The 20,486-nt window shown below is 48.8% G+C and overlaps 3 protein-coding genes across 7 annotated transcripts in view; 2 read left to right on the top strand and 1 right to left on the bottom strand.

The window, feature by feature from the left end:
• MITF (melanocyte inducing transcription factor) overlaps window positions 1–7,227 on the top strand; it is a 111,686-nt gene extending 104,459 nt beyond the window's left edge. For all 5 annotated transcript variants that reach the window (XM_075432652.1, XM_075432654.1, XM_075432653.1 and 2 more), the window contains one exon: window positions 3,101–7,227. In XM_075432652.1, coding sequence (XP_075288767.1) covers window positions 3,101–3,502 — 402 coding nt within the window. In that variant the 3' untranslated portion in view covers window positions 3,503–7,227. The remainder of the gene's footprint in view (window positions 1–3,100) is intronic.
• A 6,759-nt stretch (window positions 7,228–13,986) lies between these two features.
• Window positions 13,987–20,100, bottom strand: LOC104331381 (2-epi-5-epi-valiolone synthase). The gene is made up of 5 exons (XM_075432447.1): window positions 19,850–20,100; window positions 17,349–17,982; window positions 15,653–15,886; window positions 14,732–14,984; window positions 13,987–14,087 (listed from the first exon to the last, which is right to left on the bottom strand). Exons 1-5 carry the CDS (start codon window positions 20,017–20,019, stop codon window positions 13,987–13,989), a joined length of 1,392 nt encoding a protein of 463 aa, XP_075288562.1. The 5' UTR covers window positions 20,020–20,100.
• The window catches only part of LOC104331382 (uncharacterized), a 38,074-nt gene continuing 37,605 nt past the window's right edge, over window positions 20,018–20,486 (top strand). Inside the window, exon 1 of the mRNA XM_075432446.1 lies at window positions 20,018–20,030. Within this exon, the coding sequence (XP_075288561.1) occupies window positions 20,018–20,030 (13 nt within the window). The remainder of the gene's footprint in view (window positions 20,031–20,486) is intronic.

The raw sequence follows: 20,486 nt of genomic DNA, 5'->3' as shown, positions 1-20,486 counted from the left end.
TGAGGGGGTGCCAGACCTAAGGATTTGGGGCTTCATATATGATTTATTTATTAATAGTGATCAAATTCAGTTCAACTATTTGGGAGGATGTTCACTTTAGTTGTCTTGTTTGTGGAGTTTTTCTGACCTGTAGCTTCAGTGCTTGTTTTCTTTTCTTCTGAAGTAGTTTCGAATGAATGGCAATAAATGAAATCTTTTTGTCTTGCTTGTGGGTGTTCTAAATTGTGTGTGGACCAGTCTAGGCCCTGTCTGTCAGAGAAGCTCTGCAGATTGCAGTCTTCTACATCTGATCTCTTCTTCTCCCTGATGCTCTGCAGGAATCTGTCCTCCGCTTTCTGGTAGAGGGCAAACACTGCTCGCAGGGGACAGTGGGCAGGGAGGGCAGAGTTGGTGACAGACACTGCAGCACCGTATCTTGAGTTCCCTGTAGGTGTCTTGAGGACCAGCAGCTCTCTTTAATGTTCAGGCTGCCCTGACTTCTCTGAGAGCAGTTGCAGAGAAGCAAATATGAGGGCTTCAAGAGTTTTTGCAGTGAGACAGCCAAGAGCTATGGATGCTGAGCTGCTTTCTTTGAGGAGCTATAGTTGGTTGTTGTCTTCATTCCTCGAGGTCTGTGGGACTGTAAGACAGTTCTTTTCGGTACTGGGAAGCAGTAGGTGGCACAAATATGTTTTCTCCATGGGTTGTTGCCTTGTTAGATGCACCCAGGTTCCCAATAGCCTGTATTACACAGGGATTTAGGGGTGAGAACTCCATTTCTCTACTTCCTTTGCCTTAAGCTCAAGCTGGATAGGAAACCTTAGACTTGCAGCCTCCACAGCTTTTGTTGTCAACTGTCTTCTCCAGCTGGGCAAAGATAGCTGGATATCCACCGCTCTCCATAGAAGGGTAATTAAAGAAGTATATCTAGAACTGGGTGTAAGAACAGCGAACACGGAGACAGCGAAGGAGCACTCCAACACGCCTGTCTGTGCATCCCAGATATTTTCGTGTTGCTGCTCACCTGCGGTGCCAGCAGCTGAACTCCGCGTGCAGGCTGCAGTGTGCCAGGCTGGCTGCTGCGTCGGGAGAATCAGAATCGTAGGTTGGAAAAGACCTCTAAGATCATCGAGTCCAACCATTCACCCAACACCACCATTCCTACTAAACCATATCCTGAAGTGCCACATCTACACGTTTTTTACACCATCCAGGAATGGTGATTCCACCACCTCATTGGGCAGCCTGTTCCAATGCCTGACCGCTCTTCTGTGAAGAAATTTTTCTTAATATATAATGTAAATCTCCCCTGATGCAACTTGAGGCCATTGCCTCTTGTCCGATTGCTAGTTAGATGGCAGAAGAGACCAACACCCACCTCACTACACCCACCTTTCAGGTAGCTGTAGAGAGCAATAAGGTCCCCCCTCAGCGTCCTCTTCTCCAGACTGAACAGCCCCTGTTCCCTCAGCTGCTCCTCATCAGACTTCTTCTCCAGACCCCTCACCAGCCTCACTGCCCTTCTCTGGACACGCTCCAGCCCCTCAATGTCCTTCTTGGAGTGAGGGGCCCAAAGCTGAACACAGCACTCAAGGTGCGGCCTCACCAGTGCCGAGTACAGGGGCACGGTCACCTCCCTGCTCCTGTGGCCACACCATTCCTGGTACAAGCCAGGATGCCACTGGCCGCCTTGGCCACCTGGGCACGCTGCTGGCTCATGGTCAGCTGGATGTCGACCAGCACCCCCAGGCCTGTTTTCTGCCAGGCAAAGCCCCAAACCACAGCACAGCTAATCCACAAAGTTAGATAATGAAGCTAGAAATACCAGAGAGTCCAGTGTGGCAGTAAACGGCTTTAAAATAGAGCAGGCTGGGGTGAGCTTCACCGCAGTTTTTGTACTTTGTTGAGCAATCTGTTTGCGAGAGTGAGATGATAAAGGCGTGTGACCCTTCTGCAGAGCAGCATCAAGCAGTGGTACAGCAAAGCTAAGTCAGATCACTTTCTAAGCATCTCTCATCTTCCTTTGCATTATCCATCTGTTCTGGCTCCTTCAATCAAAACAACATAAAAACTAGACCCTTGAATAATGGGCAATACATCTGGCAGCAAATAACCTGAAGTCTGTAATTTTCCCTTTTTATGTTGATTCTGATTAAGCGCAGAATAAGGAACTCCTGATTTTGGCACGTTAGCTGATGGAAGAAGTGCTGCCTTGTTCCACCTTTTCTGTTGATCTTGCCGTGTACCATTACAAGCTTGTTGTCTTAGTTTGAAAACGGAAAAAATGCTGTTAATCAGCCTCACTGACAGGAATATCCAGAAACAGTACAATTGCAGCAGTGATTGTGATTGCCTAATAAAATGCAGAAATAGAAGCAAAACATCTCTCTTACTGCTGCATGTGAGAAAGGACACTAAAGTGATTTCTGTTATGTGTCTTCAGTCAAGTGCGTCTATATGATTGAATGTGAAGGTGGAATTTAAACTTTTCGTGAAGATTCGAAGAATCCTGGCTGTGTCTGAAGTCTAAAGCCTTCCTATGACTTGCCTATGACTTTTCAGTGCAGGAACAGTGTTGCTCAGCGTTGGCTGACCTCTTTACTTCAGCTGTACCAGACTTGTAGGATGAGAAGTGTCCCTTCCAGTGTCTCAGCAGGAAATGACAGGCATCTCATAGATATGCTATGCCTTCACATATGACTTTTTAAAAAATTCTAAGCACATGCTTCTGCTATTTTTCTTTTTTTTTTTTCCAACTTTTAAATGCTTTCCTCACCTGACGTGATGCCAAACTTGCCTACTGTGGCACTGGTTTGAGAACGAGCCCAGGGGGAAACATGTCTGTTCTTCAGGGCACTGGGTTTTGGCTCTGGAATAGGTTCTGAGGAGAAGCGTGAAGGACCTGTGTGTGGTGGTGTTCACACCCCTCTTGAAGACAATAGTGTTCAGGTAAAGATCTGCAGGGCAGAAGTGTACGAGGTGCAAGCACTTGTCGCTGTTGCGAAGGGAGGAGATGGTTTGTGACCAACAGAAGGAGGCTGCAAGTCGCAGTACACAGGCTCATAAGATGACAGATTTTGCTTTCAGATATTTTCAATTTGTCTCTTATCCTGCTTTTCAGGAACTTGAGATGCAAGCCCGGGCACACGGACTGTCCCTCGTTCCGTCTACAGGCCTTTGCTCCCCTGATATGGTCAACAGGGTCATCAAACAAGAACCTGTGCTGGACAACTGCAACCAAGACATCATGCCGCACCACACAGACCTGTCTTGCACCACCACCCTCGATCTCACTGACGGTACCATCACCTTCAGTGACAACCTCGGAAATGTGACTGAACCGACCGGCACTTACAGCGTTCCTGCAAAAATGGGATCCAAACTGGAAGATATCTTGATGGACGATACCCTCTCCCCTGTGGGAGTGACTGACCCGCTACTTTCCTCTGTGTCCCCTGGAGCATCGAAGACGAGTAGCAGGCGGAGCAGCGTGAGCATGGAGGACACCGATCATGCTTGTTAGCATACGCTCGGCACACCTTTCATAAACTGCTTTGGTTCTTGATCAGTAGATGAAATAATTTACCTTTTGTAGAATTTTTTGATTTCTTCTTTTTTTTTTTCCCTTGTGCTTCATCAGTAGCCCGGTGTGTGTGCGTGAGTGTATATATTATATATATAGGATTTTTTTTAGAATTTTTGTGAAGAAACTTGTATATTCTATTTTAAAACTACCAATGCCTCCAAAATATTGTACAGTAGATGTACAGTATCTGTGAACTGGATTCGCCAAGAACTTTGAACTGGTCAAATCTACTCAAAGCAATAGAATTACAAATGAAGAGTCTGTTTCTACTGGGGGGGAGGAGGGGGATCATAGAATTGTAAATGCAACCTATTTACTTGGAAACACAATGTAAAGTTAAAGAATGTAAAGAAACCAAAAAAAAAAGTCCAATTTGTAATTGTATTAATCGAATAGTGCTGCCTTAAAGATACAGTGTCCCTCAAACGTTGGTTTTTACATGACAAGTGTTTCGGGGAGAATACCCACCCCGCTCCACTCGGAATACAAACGGGGGAGAAAAAAACAGGCGTTGAGACATCGTGATTGTGCTGACTGTGATATAAAATGCTGTTGCTGAAAATGGCAGGGAGATGCGAGTCTCTTTCTCAGAGTGCCGTTTAATTTTACTCTGAGCTGATTTGGGGTTTCCTTTTTGATCATGGTTCAAGTTTTTCTCTTAGGTTTTTATTTTGTCGTGTGTCACGCGTTGATGGCTGGCCAGCAGTACACCGAGCAGGAGCACTGTGAGTTGGTATAGGCTCTTTGGACAAAACAAAAATTGATACGTTTTATCAGCTGGGCACGTTACGTTGTACATATCTAATTGGCTTTTTTTAAATTGCATTGTACAGTTTATTTTGATTTGCATGGATTCCTTAGTTACCCTCAACTTTTTGTTTTACATATATTTGTATTTCATTTGTAAGATTTTTTGCCTCTTAATATTGCAACAATTTTTTGACATTTTTAAAACTCATTGGAAGTTTTCTGCGTTCTTTGTAAACACTTGAAAGGAAGCTTTTATGCAGGGTTCTGTGTTTTAAGAGAGATTTTGAGAATATTTTGTATATTACAGTCTCACTTTGAAAATGTTTTTAAACACATCTAAGGTAGAGTACAAATTTAGATTAGGTAATAAAACAACTCTGTAGAGAAACTGAACTTACATATTTATTTTTAGTGATACAGAAAGAAGTAGTAATATGCTTGGAAACATAACTATGTAGTTAATATGCCCGTTATAGTAATTTGTGTTTTATTTCAGCACTGGGGCTGACATAAGGAAAAAAAAAACAAAAACAAACAAAAAAAACAAACAAAAAAAAGAGTAAATTACTGTATCTGCAAATAACTGTTACTTGATAACAATGTTATTAATTTTTAACATGCAACAATGTTGTAAAAGTAGTTGGGTGCATTATCTACTCAAGTGTAGTCCTATGCAATAACGGTAGTCATACTCGTGTTCTATCAAGCCTAGGTGTTTTCCAGAGGTGGCGTGGCGTTACCAGCTAGACGGGTGGAACGGATTTCTCCATCGCAGCCCACAGCTGACTCGCGGGCGGCCGGCGAGCGCATCCCGTTCGGAATGAAGTGCCTTAAACTCTAGTTGTAGTCTTCCTCGACTAGCACTGACTGAAGTGTGGCGTAGGAGAGAGCTTTAGGGCGGCGGCTCGTAGGGCGTTGAAGTGCAGCGTGGTGCCTACGTACAGTGAACCAGAGCCTCCCGTTCTCCTTTGCGCTACACTGGAAATTACGCAGGGCAAGTGAAGCGGTTGGTGACTGGAGCGCCGGTTTGGCGGGCTTGGTGAGGACACTTCGGTCGCAGCAGTTAGTGTTCAGACGTCAAATGTGAACCGGGCGGCGATGGGACAGCCGAGGACGACGTCGGGAGCTCCTGCGGCGCGGCCCGCTGAGCGTTCACCCAAACGTTTCCCCACGGAAGGGTTGGTGAAGGGTTCCCTGCCTGGCACCGCTGCTCCCGGCGCTGACGGCGAGGGGCGCGGGGCTCGGTGGGGACACCGCTTGCCGTCGCGCTGCTCCGGGGTCTGCGTTCACGTCGCTCTTTCTGTGGCTGTTGCTGGCCATGTCCGGCCGTCTCCCTTTCTGCTTGAGCAGCGAGCTAGGTGTTGGCATCGATGCAACCACTGGGTTGTGGCGCTATTTTTTTATTTTTAATTTTTTTAATGTTTTTTTTTTTGAAGGAGGAGCTGGAGCTAGATTATAATGATGCCTCTCCCCCCCACCCCAGACAGCTTTTAGGAATGTGTCTTTCCTAGGGTAGCGAAGCCCTGGCCCAGGGCAGAACCCGGGAGCCTGCGGGATGCGCTGCAGCCGTCGTGGTCCTCGGGCAGGGAAGCGCTCCCGGTCTCCCGTTCCCCGCAGGGCAGCTGTGCCGGCGTTCGCTCCAAGTCGGGCGTGCGGGCGCAGGCTGCTGGTGCTGCTGTTCGATAACGGTGACAGGTAAGGAAAATCAGGGCTGTGAAATGCTCGTGGCTGTAACGCAGGGCTGTGTTAGGCTTCCCCATTGAAATGGGACAGCTCTGCAGCTTCGTACTACAGAATCAGGGCGTGCACGCTGGAGTGTAGTAACAGAAACCACTGAATATATCGAATCAGGCTTTTGGTTTGATGCCCATGCTGGGCATTCAGAAATTGAAGTCTAGACTGTGGTGTATAAGTATTTTTCAAGCTTACGTGAAACCACTGGTACTCGCCAACAGCCATGACTGCCGACTTTTGGCTGCGTGCTGTGTGGAGATGAGTTAGGATTCAACGAAAGCCGTGGTATCAAGAGCTGGATTTCTTGATACAAGTCTCTGTGGGCCCAGCGGCTGTGCTGTGTGTTCCCCGTACGTTGTGTTGCTCTGGGGTAACATACGGCTCGGCTGTGCCCTGCTTGCTCTTCACCCCGTGTTCCCTTGGGCTGCGGCCCTCCGCCGAGCTTGCCCACCCGTTGAACCGAAGCGTGTGGATGCTGTGGTGGGGATGTCTCGAGGAGACTGGGACCTCCAGGCGGGTGCGCACTGGAGATGTCTTTGCCTGTTTGCGCATCGTGGAACGTCCGGCTGTGACGTTTTACAGGGGATCAGTGGCAGAGGACAGAGACTGCAGTTAGAGGCAGGGTGTGGCGTGAACTAGGTGGAGTGAGATGGACAGAAGTTGTTGCCCAGTCTGATGATGGTGTCTTGTGTGGCACTGGGCCGGCGGTGACTTCCCTGAGCGCGTGGACAGGATACCTACCCAATCTCACTTTGCCAAAGCCATGCAACAAGCAGGAACGTGCAGAGTACCATGTATTTCTTCCTTAACTGCTTTTGGCCTATAAAGCAATATTTAACTCCTACAACCTGTAAAAGCAAAAAGAAGGTACGTAAGGAAAGCACAAAGCACAAAATAATGCACTTACATTTATGTTGTTTGACATAAAATGCACTGGGGGGGAAGCTGATGTTGATAATAGTATAAATACCTATATTTCTTGAAAAAGTGACATTAATTACTGCCTCTTGCTATGATGCTTGGTACTGTAATGTTGATATTCATCTGCTGTTGACTGCAGCAATAATTTGTGTATGGTCCATAGCACTGTAAATTATGGATCAATATTAATGTATCCAATGAAATAATTTGAACTGTTGTTCTTGACAGATGGATTAAAGCATTTGGTTTTTCACATACGTCCGTGTAAGCCACTCGTTTTCCATGTAAGTGAATCTCGTTTTTCTGTGCGTTTGAAGTCCCGGCAGTGCTCCCGTGTTTGTGACTTGGCGGAGGATGTGGCCGTGTGCCTGCCCTGGTGTCAGTCAGCAGCGCTGGCTGTACCGGAGCTGCCGGCAGTGTTGTACTGCAGCAGCACGCTGGGGACGGAGTCGCGGGTCAGGCCCCACCTGGGCTTTGCAGCGACACACCGAAGCAGATGGAGCCAAAGCTTCACGGTCCAGCACAACGAACAAAACAGGTGGACATGGAAAAATGTCGTCGTGTCCCCTCCGGGGGGCTTTTGCCGTTCGCCTCCCTCCCTTCTCAAAGGGGCATCTGCCAAAACCAAGATTACCAAGATCAAGAACTGGCCCATTCTATCCTCAGTATTGTTCAGTGTGGGAAAAGATGTTTCCTTGGCAGTTCTTTGTTCTTTCAGATTTACGTGGCATTCCTTTTTTCTTCTGCTAGTTGACTGGCACACGATTTCCCACTTTCTATCACTAGTTGTTACAAATTTATCATTTAGCCCCCTTTATTCGTGAAGTCATCTAGAGTCCTACTTTTCCCAGCGTCCTCTCAATTTTTTTCCACAGGACAGTTCTGATTATTGCCTTTCATGAAATTATTAGTATTTGTAAGTTCAACATACCAACTTACGATCCAGTACCGTTTGACGATGGTTGGACTGGATGACCCACAGAGGTCCCTTCCAACCCCTACCATTCTGTGATTGAAAACCACAGGGCGCTGCCCTGTGCCCGGCAGGGGCTCGGCGAGGCCCCGGGGTCCCTACACCTCCTTGCTGTGCTGGCGCTCCGGCGAGGTCACCTACCCACGCAGGGGCACCTGGCCACCTGCTCCAGCTGACCCGGGCGCGGGGAGGTGGCAGTCCTCTCTCTGCTCACCCTGAGTCGCTCCCCCAGACCCTCTGCTCACCCAGAACACAGACGTCCGCTCCTGGGTTGTGCCGAGCGCTGCAGGTAGCGCCGGGCAGGAGCCAGCCGGGGTCTTGTTCTGTCTTCCCACCTCCTGCGTTTCTCCCTGTCTCCCTGTTGCGTTCATCCCTTCTGGCCTTGTGACTCTCCCGGCGGGGAGTCCTCGCCGTCTCTGTGGATGTTGCTGCAGCAGCAGTGGTGGTTGATGTGTGGTATCTCATGGGGTTTGAAGCCCAGAATACAAACAACAGAAGCTTTGAATTTGGCCTGGCTTGAAAATCTGATGCCTATGAGGAGCAGAAAATACTTAATTCTGTTGCAGTTAAAAAGAAGTGCCTGTCCTGCATCACCCAGTTTAAAAACCAACCAAACAAAAAATGCTGGGCAAAGCCACCTGACTCTGCTGAGAACAGAGTAGAAAAGCCCTGCGCCCTCTTCGTAGAAGGTGTGAGAGCTGAAGCTTGTCAGAGTTTCCAGCAGGCTTTGTAATGCTGTTTCTTTAGAAATCCAGCACAGTGTTAGCACGTGGCACTGTAGTACAGCAGTAGGAAATGTATCGGCAGACTAGGAGATAATTTCTAATTGAAGTTTGGGTTTTCAGATGTATTTTCACCTTCCTTTGATGGTCTGTTTTGCCAGTGCTGTGTTTTGGGGGTGAATTTCTCGCTGTCGGTGGAAGCGGCTCCGGGTTTCGGCTGTGTATCCAAACCCAGGAGGAGCAGGATGAAAACCCGTCATGGGGGTAATGGCTGTAAGCAGTGGCTCAGTGTTTGTCACCAAAGAGGTGGCAGCAGGTCTGCCGAGAAGCCTTTTAGTTCCTTCAGAGAAGCCTGAAAATGCTCTGTGCAGGGTGGGAAAGTGGGCGTTAAAAACCAGGCTGCTGATGCCAGGTGGGGTCTGGTTTGCCGGACAGCCCCGTGGCCAGGCTGCGGGGTGCTGCGGGGGGCGGTAGCACGGGGGGACCCTGCCACCGCGTCGGGAGGAGACCCACCGGGGAGCTCGGCAGCTCCCGATGCCAGGAAGCAAGGAGACGGTGGTTGCGCTGCCTCGGCGGGGTCGGCCGCTGCCGCTCCTTTTGCTGCCGCAGCTGGGGGTGGTCCCGGCGCTGAAGGGTGGGCAGACTCCCTGTTCCTCCAGCTCCTTTGGAATGCCATACTTGCTTCAAATTGCAGGGGAATGGCTGGAAGAAGTGTCCCTGGCTTACTGATGTCGGTAAGGCTTCATAGGATGCTGGCTTGCAGGTCAAGGGCACGTGCACTGACCACCGCCGTTGTCTTTGCCTGTGACCCGCAGTGCACCCTGACTTGAAACCGCTCCATTTTTAATGAAGTTTTTGCGAGCAACTCTCTTAACGGGCGTGTGTGGAGGCTCGTGGCTGCACCAAGGACTGAAGCTGCGCTTTCTTCCTTTTTTACGATTTTCTCACCTCGGATGTAATGGAACAAGAAGGCTTCTGTCGAACCCCAGCAGTGCTGACTACAGACGGATGCTCTCTCGTTTGCGATTCCCCGGAGAGAAGGTAGCTCCCAGCCCCTCACGCTGCCACGCGCTGCGCTTCGCGGGGCTGAGGCACCGTTGTCCTCTATGGTCCTAGCGGGAAACGATGGTTCCTGTGACAGACCTCTATGCTAAATGCTGTCCAAGAGCTCTGCGAGGCAACGAGAAGGTTGCTGCAGTCAGTAGGACGAGCCTGGGCATGCAAAACAGCTAAATATTGATTGCTCTTTTAATCTGTTTATAAAAATCACTGTGGGGTTGATGTACACGGTTACACGTTGTGGATGCTGTCTCAAAGGAGCAATGGGAGAAATTCCGAATGCCCCGGTGCATGGTCTGCGGAGAGGGGAGGCCAGGGGAGCTGCAGGATGCCGGCAGAGGCTCTGCCCGTGGCCGCCTCGCTGGAGCCATCGGTGGGGCAGCCGCCGTTGTTCGGGAGGAGGGCCAGCGCCCGGCTCCAGCGCCAGGCACGGCATCCGAGCATGGTGCTCGTCCCCGGGGCTGGCCGGGGTGCGCCGGGCCCTGGGGTGTGATTGAGGTTCGGTGGATGGGGCACACAGCTCCGGGGGCTCTGGTCTTGCCTGAGTGCTTTGCCCTCTTTCTTGCCCTTCAGCATTGCCCCTCCAGAGCTCCCCGCTGCCGCTGGCTTCCCTCTCTTCCACCTTTGATGGCAGCAGGAGTTAGACATGAATTAAAAAAGCGGGGAACAGCACACTCCTGCGGGGCTGCGTCTTTTCCAGCCGCCTGCGAAGCTTCGATGGTAGCAGGTTTCCCGCGGTGGGCACAGACCCCGTCGCGGTGACCATTTCGGCCGCGTCCCGGCGCTCCAGCCCGGCACAGGCCAGCGAACGCGCCTTGCTCTGAGGCGAGCTGTGGTTCCGTACCATCTTTACTCTGAACATTGCGTGGAATTTGTGCCATGGGTAGCGGCTCCAGACAGACCCGCACAGGATGGTCGAGCACGCGTTGCGTTGCACCAGGAGCAGGGCGGCTGCTGTGATGTTCAGAGCTGTTTGTTTAGCCACTTCAAATATGTTTAGTCAAAGATCTTTTAGTGTCTTCAAGACCTGTGGCCTGATTCTCATTTTATGTTGGGTACGTTGAATGCTGTTGTTAACTGAACATAGGGAAGAACTGCTTAGATACTCCGTTATTAAAAAATATCAGAGCTCATAATCTTTCTTTTTTTTCCTCCTGCTGAGAAGCAGTTTCTAGAGCAGGTCATTGCAAAAGAAATTATTTCAGAACATGTAAATAAAAAAATCATTTCTTATTCTCTGACTACTAAAGTAATTTTGTTCAAACCAACCCATGAAGAACTTGCGCTGCAGGGAACCCAGCTGGGTCCCGTACAGCTTTCCACTTTTCTCTTTGGAGTAACACGTCATTGAAGGTAATACGGAAATAAGCAACGATTTTGGGTCTAATGATAATAGTTCCATTTAAAAAAGCAGGAATTAAATCAAAGCTGAATAAATGGAAAAGAATTAAATTCATGCTAGACATTAAACAAAAATGCACTGCAAACAATGAGGTGTATTTTAAAAAGTCATCTTTTTATTAATAATACTTTCCACCTCCTTCCCTTGATCTTTCGATGACAAGCCTGGCAGAGGCACTCTATCAGACACTGAGGCAGTTTAGCTGCTGTCATGTGCCTTTCTTGATATACACGTATTAGTCATGCAGCAGTTTTATGCTCTTTAGCATATTTTAGTATATAATTAAAAATGTGGCTGTCTGCTACTAAGCAACCAAGCATGCCAGGGGTTGATTGTATTCTGTCACCCACAGCAGAAGGGAGGGTAAAAAATAATAATCATGTGTTCACTTTTCAGTCTTAATTGCGCTCCAGTTCCTTTGATAAGTTGCTACACACACACCCCGGCTCTTGAAGATGGAGGCAAAGCCAACGTGTGGGAACGGCTGGCAGGTGACCCTCAGTCAGGTCACTGTCACCAACAGCACGTCAGCCCTACGTGGTGGGGTTCTGGTAGGCGCGTGTGGTTTTGTGGCTCTTCTGGGTTCTGTTTGGCTGGACCCTGCTAAGCTGCTGTTTGGCTTTGCATGGGACTGGAGTGCTAAATGCCTTTGGGCTCCTGAGGGTCTTTCTCTGGATGTTTAAAATAAGAAACTCAAATTGGTTTTTGTCTTCTACATCCTCCATGTAGGCAGACAGGAGTAGGACTGCTGCGCTGAAGGACATTGACTGTTGGGCAGCCGATAATCCTGCGCTTCACTCATTTCTAGATTATCTGATGCGAACAGTGGCCCATCCAGCTCCTCGAGAGGAGGAAAACCACTCGCAAGCGTACCCAGGTGATCACCCTGAAGTGTGGGAGAGGAGCACCAGAGCTGCAGGCCTCCGGTCGCAGATCATCTGCGAGACATGACCAGCACCAGATGGGGCAGAGACAGCACACCCCCTCCTGCCTGGAGGCTCTCGGCACGGCGTCCCTCCGCACTGCTGTCCCTGGGGCTCTTGCGTGCTCCTGAAAAGCACGGATCCTCATCTGGTCTCGTGCTGCCCTGTCCCGTTCTGTTCTAGCAAAAGGCTGATGGTGCGGGTGGCTTCCCCACGAGGAGGAGCGATGCTTTCCCTGCTCGGTGGCTGCTGTCGGGAACCGGCTGAATGAGCCTGTATTTGATGGTCTGAAAAAGGACAAAATTTCATTGACACCCCCAGCAACAGGCTTATTTAGCTCAAGGCATCAGGGGATTATTTCTATGGGAAGATGTGGCTCTGAGGATGTCCTCTTCTGCTGTTTGCTGCAGCAGGTCTGCCTGGTAAGGTGGCACCGTCTGTGTGAAAGCCCGTCCTGAAGCGAGAGAAATGCGCGGCTCTGGAGAGGGGCTGGGGAAGGCTCTCGGGTACCTCCAGGCACACGTTCTCTGGGCTCAGGAGGAAAAGGGATTTATTATGTCAGCACAGTTCCTCACTCCTCCAGTGTCTTTCTTGAGCAGGTACAAATGTACACAGGGGTGCACTGTGTGCAGTGATGGAATCATTATTTTAAAAGTTTTCTGGTTTTCATAACTTTTATTAGTTCAGCAAAACAGAAGCCAGCACATCAGCACAAACTGGTATGACATAAGGAAAAAACCAACCAAAGCAAGCTGTAAATAATTCAAAGGCTGTCTGTTGATGGTGATTCCTTTGATTCAGCCACCAGGGAGAAGGATGACATTGCCTTTACGTTTTTCACTGTCAGCATCTGATATATAATCTCCTCTGAGTCTGCTGCGATCCTGAGCCACGACGCTGAGGCTGCTTGAAGATGAGAAACTCACTTGGAGTCCCCCGATTTCTCCCGGCCTTCCCCAGCTGACCTTACCTACGCAGAAAGCGCCGCGATGGGGAGGGAGCCCCGGCCAGCCAGGTACGAGGAGACCCATGGCAGACGCTCCGTGGGGATGTCCGGGGGGTTCTGCAGTGTGGCCTGGGGCTCAGCTTGGTTCGTAGGCAGCAGTGGTGCAGATCGTAGCGTATTTGTCACACCGGTGGCTCGTAGGGGTTGCACAGTAAACCCACAGCTCTACGTTTTGGCAGCAAGATGAGTCTTGCCAGCATGTCCTCAGCACCTGGGAGTCCCAAGACACAGGGTTGCCGTGCTGCCAAGATAGAGCTCCCGTCGTGCCTCACAGCGGCGATGTCTGCTGATCTGCGGCTACGTGATGGTGCCTGAAATCGGAGTGTGTCGTTCCCTGACACTGGGAGCAAAGGCTGGCAGCTAAGTTTCTTTTTTTTGCTAGTTTGAAAGAGCTGAGAAAATGAGAACAACTCAGAATGCCAAAACCAGTGAAGGAGATATCCCACTTCAAAGATCTCATAGAGCATGGAGGTTTCATGTGGTGCTGTCAAGATGCCCCACTTCTTTCACGTGGTCTATGAGCCAGATGCACCTACTGACATCAGAGGTCCAGCGACAAGCAATGGTGGGACAGCGCTGGGCAAGGCTGTGGCAGCCCCCAGACTGGATTAACCAAATGGAGCAATAAATGCTTTCCCCCACAGGAGACAGCCTGCTGTGAGCTACACTATGGGCACTTGGTGCTTTCACTTCGGAGCAGTCGCTTTTGGAGCACTACATGGGTCTAATGAATTCCCTTTCAAACAGGGCAGTTGAAAGAGGTAAACTGAGTCAAATGCTGATATTCTTCTTGTTCCGTGCAGCTCTGGCGTGTACCTGGTTTCACAGGCGCTTCTTGATTTATCCTGTTTAAAATTCAGCCCTGCCCACTAACTTACGATGTCGAACAACTCCACGCGTGGGGCAGGACCATCGGCCCGGGCTCCAGCCCTCAGAGAGCAGCTGGCTCTTCTTCCAGCACCGTCTTGCAGTCCCTGACCCACAGCTTGTACGCTCGTTCCAGGGTCTCTTCACTGGTGTCATTGAATATCTCTGTAAAAGAAGACTTGCGGTTAATGGGACATCCAGAGAAGGTTCTGCTGCTTGCGTACACGAACTCACTAGAGGGGAGAGTAGCTCCTCCAAGGAGTTTGAGAGTCTGTTTTCTTCTGAGTGTGTAGAGACTGAGCTGGATGGAAAGAGTCTGGATGGATGCTGATACAAGCGATCACAACCTGGTCTCCTGTGTTGCTTCTGTGTTAGGGTTTGGCGTTTTTTTTAGTCTTGTAAGGAAGAATGTTTCACCCTAGATATCGAATAGATGCTGTTTAGTTTTCAAGTGTTAGTTCTAGGCACAGTAATACCTTAAACTCCTTTAGCTGAGGATATTTAACAAGTATTTTCAGGTAGAACGGAGGAGTTGTTTTTCCCTTGTGACCTAGCTGGCTTGTCTGGCAGAGCTCTGCGTTCAGACTGTTGGTGCAAACAAGTCTGCAAAGCAAATTGGTGTATCATAATGCAACTAATCAGACCTCAGTCCTCAACGGAGTTCTGGGGGCTACACAGGAGAGAAGGTTCTTGTCTCTTGGTGGGTTTATGGAGACGTTAAGAAAAGCACAAGTAAAACCAGAAGCATAGAACTGCAGGGGCTGTTTTCCAGCACGTCAGCGTGCCAGGCTGCCCGCCGCCCCCCGTACCTGCTACGCCGAGACCGGTGGGGAGAGGCATCCGGGGCTGTCCCCCGCTGTGTTTCAGGCGCTCCATCAGGGCTCTCTTGATGAGGGGCCAGCTGCAGCCGCCGTGCCAGACCGGCAGCTCCAGGCCCCTCATGCACTGGATGATCTGCTCCTTCTCCTCGGTGGTGATGAGCCCCCGCGCGTGGGCGACGTACGTCATGAAGGCCATGTCGATGTTCACAGCTTCTCCGTGCATCAGCGATGGCAAAACCCTCTGAAATGGAGCAAAGGCAGGTGGGAGAAAAGATTTGAGTTGACAAATGGTAAACAAGTAGGTTTTTTCCTAAAAGTACTCCTGAAAATTGATGTTTGATTCACAGCAGTAGAAGTACTGAGTTGCTGGGTGTTAGCATCTTGTGATTTATGGGTTGCAGGGGATGATCTGTTTTACACATGATTAATTGCACGTAAAATCTCCCATAGGGATCAGGATCTAATTCTCCTCCCATTCAAAATGGGATGGAGGGAAGAGCTCTGAATCGTGCATAAGCTCTAGTCCTCCCTTCTCATTCCTCAGTAGCGATTTCTGCCCAGTAATACCAGTAATGGTTCCCATGCCTTTGAAGTGTTATAGCTCATGTTGGCGATTTCTAGTGGCATCACTGAAATCTGGTCATCCTTGTGCTGTGGTAAATGCCTGGTAAGAAGCAGTAACTTCCCTGCGGTCTGAGCAGGGAACATGGGTGGAAGTGGGGGGGAAACGGGGCTGGGAAAGGGGTCTCTGTGCAACAGGACCAGGCTGGGTGTGCTGGGCGATATGAGGTAACATGCAAATCTGGAGTTTATCTCAGCTTCTTTTGCACAAAGTTTTCATTCTGCTGATTGAAAACTGTTTCTTTTTTTTTTTTAAATGGACGTTGCAATGTAAAGTTTGTCACTCACCATTTCCAGCTCTGGGCTTATAAGGTGACCAAAATCAACCAGTCTGTCCAGATCATCCTCCCAGAGGTTGGGAGCCAGCTCTTCCAACATGGTTTCAATGGCTATCCTGGTAGTCTGCAGTGCAGCGTCCCCGTGGTTGGCGGAGCCGCTGTAGGACTGGAACTTGGTGTCCAGCAGGTACTTCCCGTGGCTCTTGAGCAGGTCAAACAGGCCTTTGTGTTTCATGAGTGCCATCTAGGACAAAGAACAGAAGAGGTAAGATAGTTATGGGATCCTTGTATGTGCTGTTGAAGACCTGAGTATTTCAATAGACTGGACTATAATATCATATTATACTCTCTGAAAGAAATATCTGCACACTTGCCAAATGGCAGAGATGATGGGAGCACTGGTGGGCAAGTTCCCTTGCTACTGGGCAGCTCTGCTACATGCTCCAGTAGCCCAGCAGACAGTTTGTAACAAACTTTGGCTGTTTGTGTGCCTGGCAGGAAACTCAAGACCGTCTCAGCTGAATAGCAGCCATCCCTGTGAGAGGGACTGGAGAGCGGACATCCCCAGGAGAACTCTCATCTAATCTTTGAGATTGCTCTTTGGGCAAGGGAAGGTGGGAAAGCACTGCAGTGTGGGGAATATGAAGGTTTGGAAGCAGTTTTGTTGTTACAAGTAAATGCTTTTTTATCCTCTGATATGGGCATTAGTCCACTTCTGCAGTAGGGACCGGTGACCTGCGGGCTTCCCTGTGCCTGCCAGAAACCTCCAGATCTCCTGGGGATGCCCCATTGTGCAAGCACTGAAAAATGCTGCTGATTAACTCCCCACTCATAAACTTTAATAGCCTGAACTCTGCTTTATCAAAAGTTTTCAGAGCTCTTCAGGCATAAAACCATTTACTGTGCACTTCCCAGGTAATTTTAGAGGTAGAATTTGTCTCTCAGGAGATTGATTGACCGCACTCGACATACTCCGTGAGGTAGGAGGGAATGATCTTGCAGATTATTAATCCCCAGTAAAATGAGCCTCAAATTCTCTGGCAGCAGTTCATTTTAGAGTGTTATGGATCAGCGTCAATGGGAAGATGCTTTCTTCCCTGGTTTTGCCATGTCTGTGTCTGGCCTTCAGTTTTGGAGTTTACTCCGCAGGGTTAGCACTGGGCACTGCGCGTAAGGGATATTCTAACAAGTTGAGCAGCTCTAAAAATACATATATCTTCAATGAGAGTTAAAAGTCCCCATGCAGCCTTGGTGGCCCACCCTTGTTTCTATAAGGCAGTTTATATGATGCCATGGATGCCAATGGACATCTTACCAGTATTGCAGCCTTTTCTGTATTAAAGGGGACTGGTAAGAAAGATGGAGATACACGTTTTAGCAGGGCCTGTTGTGATAGGACAAGGGGCAATGATTTTAAGCTAAGAGAGGATAGATTCAGACTAGGTACAAGGAAGAAATTTTTTATACTGAGGGTGGTGAAAGCCTGGCACAGGTTGCCCGGAGAGGTGGTACACACCCCATCCCTGGAAATATTCAAGGTCAGGTTGGACGGGGCTCTGAGCAGCCTGATCTGGTTGAAGATGTCCCTGCTCATTGCAGGGGGCTTGGGCTAGACGGCCTTTAGAGGTCCCTTCCAACCCAGACTACTACAAAAACTATGATTCTATGACTTCAGTTTTGAAAACTGCAGTTGCAAAAGTTCATACCTTCAAAATTTCACCAAGGCCGTTGGAGATGTGCCGCCGAGGAATGCTCTGAATGAAGGATCTATCCAGGAAACTGGCTACCGGGGGGGTGTAGCCCCCGAGCTTGTTCTTACACTGTAGGAAATTCACCCCGTTCTTCGCTCCCACGCTGGCATCAACGTAAGAGAGGAGGGTTGTTGGAACCCGAATGTAAGGGGTACGTCTTCTATAAAGCGATGCAGCGAGTCCCACGATGTCCAGGCAGACGCCTCCTCCGATGGCGATGATGGGCTCAGTTCGCCGGTCGATGCTGAACTTCTGTACTTCTTGCAAGATGTTCAAGACCAGGTCCATGGATTTCGTTTCTTCAGTGGTAGGCAGAGCGAGGATTTTGTGCTGAACGTTATTCTCTTCAAAGTATTCTCTGACTTTGGAGCCGTAAAGTTCATCAACAACTTCATCTATGACAATAAAGCGCCTCAGCTTCCTTTTGCCGCTAGTGGCTAGCTCTAGTTGCTGGGGGTCAGTAATGTGACCCCAGAGCAGAGTAGTGTTGGAAGGATCCAGAATATTGTATGTTTCTACCACTTTGTAGCAAAAATAGATGGGAGCTTCAATTGTCCAGGAAATCCCACCTTCGGAGACACATTCACCTCTGGCAAGGATCAGAAAACATGTTTTGAAATCATTATATTCCTCTTTTGTACTTTTCATGTCTGAACTAGTTTAAGGACATAGCTGGGGGGTGGGGAATGTGGAGTCTCCTGCCCGTGCACTGCAAAAGTGTGGGGCTGCAAGGCTGGGATGGCTCTCCTGGGTGTCAGGGCTCAATTGCTTTGGCACAAGAGAAACCCTCCCATATCTTGAAGAGTCAAATGGCTCAACTTCTACTTGGTAATGATAAAAAAAAAAAAAGAGTAAGGAGGTTTGGAGCATGTTATTCATGCTGGAAGTTGAAAACCTCATCAGAAACCCCCAGACCAATCATTTCAGCTTCCTAGAAGGGAATGAGGAAGACATTGTCACAATTTTCCGAAGTATTCATGGAGGAAACGTTCTCTGCCCACTATGTCTGGGTGATAAGAGTTGATTTATTCCTGTTTATCTACACACAGCCACACACCCTCATAAAAAATAACATCTCTACAATGCTCCAGTTGAAACAGTGGATCTCTTTAGCTCAAAACAGGTATGATAGAAATAGAAACTGCTCCCAGGTAGTAAAAGAAAATGATCTGAGAGTTGGGAAAGATTTCCATATTGGAGTTTCAAAGGATAAATAAAATCCTACAAAGCCGGCATGTAGTACCCACCTGAACCAGTGAAGAACACAGCCCAGCAACCCAGTTATTACTTCTGTGGGGCAGGGGGAGCCAGGGGAAAAGTAAGCGGCTTTTATTGTTGGGAATCAAGAAAGAAAAGGGGCGAAAAAAAAAACACCATGAAACGGCAAAATGTGTTTTATATAAGACCTCTTCTTGAGCTGCTGTTGGGTAACAACTGAAAGTTTCCATGAATCTCTGTTTTGCTTATTCAGTGGGCAGATGGCTCATTGGATAATCAGATTTCCATACATGCCCAATTTCTTTCCACGTGCCTGAATTCTTCTTATAGGTCTAAACAGATGCTTCTCTGCTTTCTTTACCAAATTGCCTCTAATATTTGCCCTAACATTTTTAAGCGTTAAAGAAAAACAGTGAACATTTAAACCTTCCAGGAAATTTCTCTGGGCTTTTAAAATGTAGTATTAAAAAAAACCCTAAACCATCATTGTGTATATTTTAATGCATCAAATATATACCTTATAGCTGTACCTTAACTGTGCATCCATCGCTGGCATGTGACCCTTCTAAGAGACAGGGTGGTTGTGAATGGTGGTTGGTGGAATCGGCCTTCGGTGCCGTATGGCACTGCTAGCACCCACTGCAACCCCTCTGCTGTCTGACAACAGTAGTGAATTTGAGCCTGACCATACCCTTGTTGCAGCATATGTCAGCTGAGGATTTTTTGGGTGTGCTCTGAGCCCTCGGTTCATCCTGCTGTTGACTGAGGTCCAGCAGACCGCCTTTGGGTCTGCTAGAGTCCTGTTCTCCCTGCTGCAGCCCTGTCTGAGCAAGCCAGCGCTGGCAAAGAGCCCCCTGAGCTGACTGAGAGCAGACTCGTGACATTAAAACCTGAGCATCACAAACACTAGAAAACTTCCGACATGCAAAATGCAGCTGTATTAAGGAAGACTTGCACCACAAACCTCCCATCTACAAAAATTCAGGCTGTTGACAAAATTCCCTCTATAACTTAGCCAAGTCATGCCAAGGAGACCAGCAAATACCTGTGCTGCCACATTGCACGTGTTTTGAAGCCCACTTTTGTAGAGATGTACGCATGATGGTGGATTTAAGCTGCAAGGGCACACGAGATGGTTTTTCCATCTGACATGCATCCCAGCAGGGAGACCCCACAGTTTGGCTAGCCAGAGCCATCCAGCGCAGTCACCAGTGAGCAAGGTAGGCTCCTGTACTTACATTTTTGCTTCAGAGAGAGTTATCTTGTCCTCGTAGTTGGAAAGGGCTTCTCCTTTCTTGATCCGGTACCATGTGCTCTTGACTCTCACCAGCTGGAAGTCTGTCTGCTGGGGCTCCTGGGGCATGGTGGCTAGGGCTGCCGGAGCAAAGGTCTCTTCCGACACGGGCATGGTTCCAGAAGGTAAAATCTCCCTGTTAAGAGATCTCCCCTACCTGGGTGCCTTTGGGGTGCTTTTTAAAGGCTTCAGGTGGCCAGGTGTTGGAAGGGGAGGTCTTGTCTCCGCAGGGGAGACCGATTACAAAACTAAGATTATCTAATCTGGGATGCACGTTAGGGGTGGTTAGGAGCATTTGAAGACACGTGTGAGTACCAGGATGGGGTTGTATAAGCTGCTAGTTTTATAATGCGTAAGAAATACAATAGGAGTGAGCACATTAACATCCAGCATGATGCCCTACAGCAAATTTTAAGTTATGAAAGGCAATTTGTGTGATTCTCCATGATGTTCACAAACCTCCTTTGCTGTGTGGAGCCTCTGATCTGGCTGTGGCTCTAACCTGCTCTTACAAGGCCACATAGGAGCACGAGCACGGGGACAGGATCGACACAGGCTGTTTAAACCTCTTTTGAACTCAC

Source organism: Opisthocomus hoazin, chromosome 11, assembly GCF_030867145.1.
Source record: "Opisthocomus hoazin isolate bOpiHoa1 chromosome 11, bOpiHoa1.hap1, whole genome shotgun sequence".
NCBI lineage: Eukaryota > Metazoa > Chordata > Aves > Opisthocomiformes > Opisthocomidae > Opisthocomus > Opisthocomus hoazin.
This window is presented reverse-complemented; position numbering and strand designations above follow the sequence as displayed.

What these genes read in the sequence shown, in the direction of transcription:
- LOC104331381 (XM_075432447.1), bottom strand. Translation starts at nt 20,019, where the DNA reads ATGCCCGTGTCGGAAGAGACCTTTGCTCCGGCAGCCCTAGCCACCATG. An exon ending in ACTCTCTCTGAAGCAAAAAT is followed by an intron (nt 17,983 to 19,849) that starts GTAAGTACAGGA and finishes GATCCTTGCCAG; the next exon opens with AGGTGAATGTGTCTCCGAAG. An exon ending in GCCTTGGTGAAATTTTGAAG is followed by an intron (nt 15,887 to 17,348) that starts GTATGAACTTTT and finishes TCTTTGTCCTAG; the next exon opens with ATGGCACTCATGAAACACAA.